Source organism: Mustela lutreola, chromosome 2 (assembly GCF_030435805.1).
Source record: "Mustela lutreola isolate mMusLut2 chromosome 2, mMusLut2.pri, whole genome shotgun sequence".
Lineage (NCBI taxonomy): Eukaryota > Metazoa > Chordata > Mammalia > Carnivora > Mustelidae > Mustela > Mustela lutreola.
Window position 1 is genome coordinate 11,273,657 of NC_081291.1, and position 7,220 is coordinate 11,280,876.

The 7,220-nt window shown below is 37.6% G+C and overlaps 1 protein-coding gene across 1 annotated transcript; it reads right to left on the minus strand.

Moving 5' to 3' along the window:
- Nucleotides 1–299: 299 nt before the first annotated feature.
- LOC131825725 (olfactory receptor-like protein OLF4) lies at nt 300–4,601 on the minus strand. Its single transcript, XM_059165130.1, has 2 exons — nt 3,699–4,601; nt 300–350 (listed from the first exon to the last, which is right to left on the minus strand). Exons 1-2 carry the CDS (start codon nt 4,599–4,601, stop codon nt 300–302), a joined length of 954 nt encoding a protein of 317 aa, XP_059021113.1.
- Between the last annotated feature and the right edge of the window lie 2,619 nt (nt 4,602–7,220).

Genomic DNA, 7,220 nt, shown 5'->3' on the forward strand with positions numbered 1-7,220 from the left:
CTCCCCTTCCAATTTACCCCAACTCCCTTCTCCTCTCTAACTCCCCATGTCCTCCATGCTATTTGTTATGCTCCACAAATAAGTGAAATTTTTTGAATTATATATAAATGGACTCAGGCAGTATGTACTCTTAATTTTTATTAACATATCATGTATTATTTCTTTCAGGGGCACATGTCTGTGAATCAACAATCTTACACAATTCATAGCACTCACCATAACACATACCCTCCCCAATGTCCATCACTCAGCCACCCTATCCCTCCCCACCCCACCACTCCAGCAACATTCAGTTTATTTCATGAGATTAAGAGTCTCTTATTGCTTGTCTCCCTCCCCAGTCCCATCTTGTTTCATCTTTCCCTCCCTTCCTCCCATGACCCCTCCTCTGCCTCTCAAATTCTTCATATCAGAGAAATCCTATGATAACTGTCTTTCCTGATTGACTTATTGGCTTGGCATAATACCCTGTACTTTCTTCCATGTCATTGCAAATGACAAGATTTCTTTCTTTCTTTCTTTTTTTTTTTTTTTGATTACTGCATAGTATTCCATTGTATATATATACCACGTCTTCTTTATCCATTCATCTGTTGATGGACATCTAGGTTCTTTTCATAGTTTGCCTATTGTGTACATTGCTGCTATAAACATTCAGGTGCACATACCCCTTCAGATCCTACATTTGTATTTTTAGGGTAAATACCCAGCAGTGCAGTTGCTGGGTCATGGGGTAGCTCTATTTTCAACTTTTTGAGGAACCTCCATGTTGTTTTCCAGAATGGATGCACCAGCTTGAATTCCCATCAACAATGTAGGGGGGTTCCCCTTTTTCTACATCCTTGAAAACATCTGTCATTTCCTGAATGGTTAATTTTAGCCATTCTGACTGGTTTAAGGTGGTATCACACTGTTGTTTTCATCTGTATTTCCCGGATGTCATGTACTCTTACTTTTTGTATGATTACTTTAATTCAGAATAGTTTGCACTTTATATGTGTTTAGTTTCTTGTATATCATTGTAATTCAATTAACTGTTTAAAAGAAAAATCTGTTATAACTAATCAATGAATTCAGCAAGATATAAAGTCAATATACAAAAATTGCAACTCTATATACTAAATTGCAACTCTATACACTAAAATGAAAATATCACAAAGGAAAAATTTTTATAAATCTCATTTACAATTATGTTAACAAAAATAAAATATATGAGTACATTTGAAAAAGGACAAGAAACATCTGTACAATGGAAACTATAAGACATTGCTGAAAGAAACTGAAGACACAAAGGAAAGATATTCCATGTTCATTATTTTGAAGAATTAATACTCTTACAACATCCCTACTGCTCAAAGCAATCTGTGGGTTCAGTGTAATCCCTGTCAAAATTCCAGTGGCATATTTTACAGAAATAGAGCAAACACTCCTTCAATTTTTATGGAATCACAAAGACCCCAAATAATGAAAGCAACCATGAGAAAGAACAACAAACCTGGAGCCATCATCCTCCCAGATTTCAAACTATATTACAAAGCTCTGGTAACTCAAGCAGCATGAAATGCCCAAAGGTCAATGGAATGGAATAGATAGCCCAGAAATAAACCCGGATAGGTGGTTAACAGGTTTATGACAAAGGAATCAAGAATCTATAAGAAGGAAGGAACAGTCTTTCAATAAGTGGTGTTGGGTAAACTAGACAGCCACGTGCAAAATAAATAAATAAATAAATAAATAATGCAACTGCACCACTATTTTATACCAAAGGCAAAAATTAACTCAAAATGGAATAAAGAATTCAATGTAGATTTGAAGCCTTAAAAATCCTAAAAGGAAACATAAAGGTCTTGGCAATGATTTTTAGGATTTGACACCAAAAGCAAGGGAAAAAAGCAAAACTAAAAAGATCTACCTCAAAGTAAGTACTTCTGCACAACAGATGAAACCATGAAAATGAAAAGGCAAACTCCTAGATAGCAGAGAATATTTGAAAATCATGTATCTAAGGGGTAAATATTCCAAATGTATGAAGAAGTCATATGACTTAATAGCAACAAACAAACAATCTGATTAAACAATGGGCAGAGGATCTGAAGAGATATTTTTCAATGAAGACATACAGATGGCCAGCAGGGGAGGAGGTCAAGATGGTGGAGGATTAGGGGATCCTACTTCAACCAGTCCCCTGAATTGAGCTGGATATCTACCAGACCACTCTGAACACCCATGAAATCAGCCTGAGACATAAGAAGATATATCATGATCTATACCAAAAGAATATCTCTGGCAGCTGGTTTCAAGTTATGAGGTTCCTGCTGAGCAGGGAGCCCAATGCAAGGCTTGAACCCAGAACCCCGGGATTATGACCTGACCTGAGGGCATACACTTAACTGACTGATTCACCCAGGTGCCCCAGGAATCACATTTGTGTGTAGCACATGAAAATTTCAACCAGAATCCAGAAAATAATATAATAAAAACCCAAACATGCCACTGGTCTTTCATATTAATGGACACACTTTACAAATGGCTTTGATATACCGTAATTCAATGAATACATGAAGTTCCTGAGAAAGAACTATTTTTCACAGCAATTAATGGATGCTTTAGTATTTGCTTTATCATCCTTAAAGCCAAGTTTGATTCTAAGGCCTCTTTTTATGCATATTCATCTTGTGGGAAGATTGTACCTGGAGACATGTATTTTATTATCATTTTTTTGCAAGTCACTATGGTAGGCATGGTGGACACAAGCTGTGTAACAACAGGATCCTAATGTGTAGAAAAATCCCATGATCTGCTATAACCACCATTATGGTGAAGTTTGCATTCTTAGGAAAAGCAATTAAGGTAGTGATATACAAAGGAATAAAATCCACAAAAGTGAAGCATAGTAAAGAGAGTCAATTATCCTATAGTTTTTCTTGTTCATGGAGCATAAGGAATAACATGGAGGACAGGGAGAAATGGAGAGGAGAAGGCAGTTGGGGGAAAATGGAGGGGGAGATGAACAGTGAGAGACTATGAACTCTGAAAAGCAATCTGAGGGTTTTGGAGGGGTGGGGAGTGAGAGGTTGGATGAGCCTAGTGGTGAGTATTATGGAGGGCACATATTGCATGGAGCACTGTGTGTTGTACATAAAGAATGAATTCTGGAGCACTGAAAAGATATTAAGGAAAAAAAAATGAAGTATAGTGGTCTCAGAATTTTCTCTGTTATACACTTGCAATAGCTGTGGTGTCCCATAAAAGAAAAAATAGTCACTATGATGTTTTATTTGTGAAGGAATTTTTTTTATTTTTTTCTGTATTCATTGTTTATGCATCACACCCAGTGCTACATGCAAAAGAAATTATTCTTAACACATATATGCAATCCCTTGAGTAAGACAGAATGTCCGAATATTTCATATCCAAGGTTAGGAATGACATTGAGAAAGTAGGAAAATGAAAAAGGGAAAATCTCTTGGATATCAGAGTTATCACAGATCTTAATAGAGTGAGTTACATAAATTATGCAGAGATGTAAAAAAAAAGTATATATTACAGGAAAAAAAATAGAAGATGTATGTTTCACTTTCACAATCTGATCAAGGGATCTCAACATTTTGCACAGGCTTTGGGCCCTGCAATCACGGGCGCTTCTTCAGCTCCAGGAAAGTTGTCCATTTTAGAGCCGCCATCTCAGAGAATCTCATCAGAGAACACTTTATGTCCTTGTTCCTCAGGCTGTAGATAAATGGGTTCAGCATGGGTGTGACCACTGTGTACATCACTGAGGCTACTGCACTAGAATGGGAGCTCTGGGTAGCTGCAGATGTAAAGTACACTCCTAAGCATGTAAAATAAAATAAGGAGACAACTGAGAGGTGAGATGCACAGGTGGAAAATGCTTTATACTTTCCCTGAGCTGATGATATTTCAGATATAGAGGAAACTATCTTAGAGTAAGAGTAAAGGATCCCAATGAAGGAACCAACAGCCAAAAACAAAGCTGCAATGTATATCACCATGTTATTGAGAAATGTGTCAGAACATGCAAGTTGGATCATCTGATTGAGTTCACAGAAAAAGTGTGGGATTTCCACCTCTATGCAGAAGGACAGCCTCAACACCATGGAAGTGTGTAGTAAGGAATGAAAGACACTCAGTATCCAGCATACCAGAACCAGAAGTCCACAAAGACAGGGGCTCATGATGACTGTGTAGTGCAGTGGGTGACAGATAGCCACAAAGCGGTCATAAGCCATCACAGTCAGGAGAAAGATATCTAATCCTGTAAAGAGCATGAAAAAATACATCTGTGTGATGCAGCCTGCATAGGTTATGACTTTGCTCTGAGTCTGGATGTTCCGCAGCATCTTTGGGATGGTGGTGGTGGTAAAGCAGATGTCTGCAAAGGACAGGTTGGCGAGGAAGAAGTACATGGGGGTGTGGAGGCGGAAGTCAGAGTTGACAGCCAGGATGAGGAGCATGTTTCCAGTCACAGTGATCAGGTACATGGAGAGGAAAAGCCCGAATATGAGGGGCTGCAGTTCTGGTTTCTCTGAAAATCCCAGAAGCTGGAACTCTGAAATTCTTGTATTGTTTCCTGGGTCCATGTGTTGCAGTTGACTACCAGAACAGGGGAAAATAACAGAGCTAATTTTCACACAAATAGTCCTTCCTCAGATTGTGGAAATGAAACAATTTATATTTGCAGTGAAGAAACTAATTGCAATATTTTGTGAATGGATTTGAGCCCCTTAAGAGCATCCCTAGTTCCTCTCTGATTAGGAATTTTCTTCATAACATCAGACATTCCCCCAAAAGTCAGGTATTTTACCATTTTAGGAAGAAAATATTTTATGCATTGGAGGACTATATAGCGCATTGACCATGCTTTGGAAACTCTAGTAATAAAGCAGAGTGTTGAAAAGAAAATGTCCCTACAATTCAATAATGGTGATAGGTTAGATGCATATATAAAGATTAAATAATAATGATGTGGGGAGAGATGATATGAACAGAACAGAAGCTGATTAAGGGAGAGAATGTGTTATATGTTATATTGAGTATTCAGTCAAGCTTAGCTAAGAAGGTGACCTTTGAACAAAGACCTATGGAAGAGAAGGTGGAAGAAGGGAGGTCTTCCTCATATGGGAAAAGGTCTTGAGGCAATGTTTCCATTAGAAAATCAAAGTTCAGAAAGAAGCCAGTGTGCTAAGGGAAATGGACAAGAAGGGAGAATGATGAGAGGTAGTGGCAGTGAATTTCACAGAATCATGTGGCCTCACAGCTGCTTGAAGTTCAAGACACAGAGAATTCCTTGTCCCCGCTATGTACCTCTTGCACTTTATAATTGTTGCAATAGGGTCCTGTCAGTTGACTATCCCTCCTTAGTATCATATGGTGATTGAGTTTTGCCTGTGTATTATAAAGTTCACATTGAAATAGAGGACCCTGTGTATCACTTCTCTGAGGACTCCTCTCACTCATTAAGATGCCCACATACACGTGCACACACATACACAGACACACACACAGTGTCACAAACATGCAACACAGCACACCATGTCCTATTGGTGTGTATTACTTCTACGTCCTTCTCACCTCTTCCCCACCTACTCTAACACACTGTTTAGGAATATCAAATTACCTTTCCCATAAAGAATGTAAAACTAGGACCCAGAAATTCCTATTTGTAGCTTCCCAGGGACAAATCATCTTGGGGCTCCATTTTGGAATGGCCACTTTCTGACCTGTGTGTAAAGAAACATTTAAAAAAAAGTGCTCAACATTTAGGACCTTTTCTGGTTCCATACACATTTTAGATTATTTGTCCTAGCTCTGTGAAAAATGCTGGTGGTATTTTGATAAGCATTGCTTTGAATGTGTAGATTGTTTTGGGTAGCATAGGCATTATAACAATATTTGTTCTTCCAATTCATGAGCATAGAATATTTTCCATGTGCCTTCCTTAATTTCTTTCAAAAGTATTCTACAATTTTTAAACTAAGATATTTTACCTCTTTGGTTAGGTTTCTTCCTAGATATCTTATAGTTTTTGATACAATTGTAAACAGTTAAGAGACACATGAAAAATGTGTGGTTACATCACTCATCACCAGGCAAATACAAATCAAAATCACAATGAGATACCACCTCAAACCAGTAAGAATGGCTTAAATTAACAATTCAGGAAACAGTTGATGGCGAGGATGTGAAGAAAGGGGAACCCTAATACATTGTTGGTGGGAATGCAAACTGGTGCAACCACTCTGGAACACAGTATGGAGGTTCTTCAAAAAGTTCTAAAAAGAGTGACCTTACCATGCACTGCTTGGCATTTATCCAACAGGTACAAACATAGTGATTCAATGGGGCACATGCACCTCAGTGTTTATAGCAGCAATGTCCACAATAGGCAAAAATGGAAAGAGAATGACCATCCACAGATGAGTGGATAAAGAAGATGTGGTATATGTACACAATGTAGTATTACTCAGTCATTAGGATCAAATCTTGCCATTTGCAAGGATGTGGATGGAGCTAGCATGTATTATGCTAAGCAAAATAAATCAGAAAAAGATAAATACCATATGATTTCATTTATATGTAGAACTTAAGAAATAAAACTGAAGAACATAGGGGAAAGGAATGAAAAATAAAATAAGGTAAAAACAGAGAAGGAGGGAAACCATAAGAGGCTTGATTATAGGGCAGAAACTTAGGGTTGCAGGAAGGGAGTGGGTAAGGGGATGAGGTGACTGGGAGATGGTCGTTAAGGAGGGTACTTGATGGAATGAGTCCTAGGTGTTACATGCAACTGCTGAATCACTAAATTCTAACTCTGACACTAATAATGCACAATATGTTCATTAAATTAAGTTAAATCTAAATTATAAATTACAAAAATAACATCAGAAAAAAATTCTGTTTAATAGAGAGGTAGAGACTGATAGACAGAGGAAGGGAGAAATTAGATGGACATAAAGAATAAAATGATCTAATAAGCTCAGTTGACCTGAGATACTGAAAGGAAGGAAATCTTCTTTGGTGCTCATGTCATCCCCTTCTGGTTACAACCCATTTATACCCAGCAAAAATAATGAGAGATAAATTTAATTTGTCCACAACACAAAGTAGTGACTTCTTTATGATGTGAAACACATTACAGAGTGACTGTCACAAGAGAAAAATGAGTAAAAAGAATAAACCAAAATTTCACAACATTTGGG

What these genes read in the sequence shown, in the direction of transcription:
- LOC131825725 (XM_059165130.1), bottom strand. Translation starts at nt 4,601, where the DNA reads ATGGACCCAGGAAACAATACAAGAATTTCAGAGTTCCAGCTTCTGGGA. An exon ending in AGGACATAAAGTGTTCTCTG is followed by an intron (nt 351 to 3,698) that starts ATGAGATTCTCT and finishes GAAAGATGAAAC; the next exon opens with AAGATGGGACTGGGGAGGGA.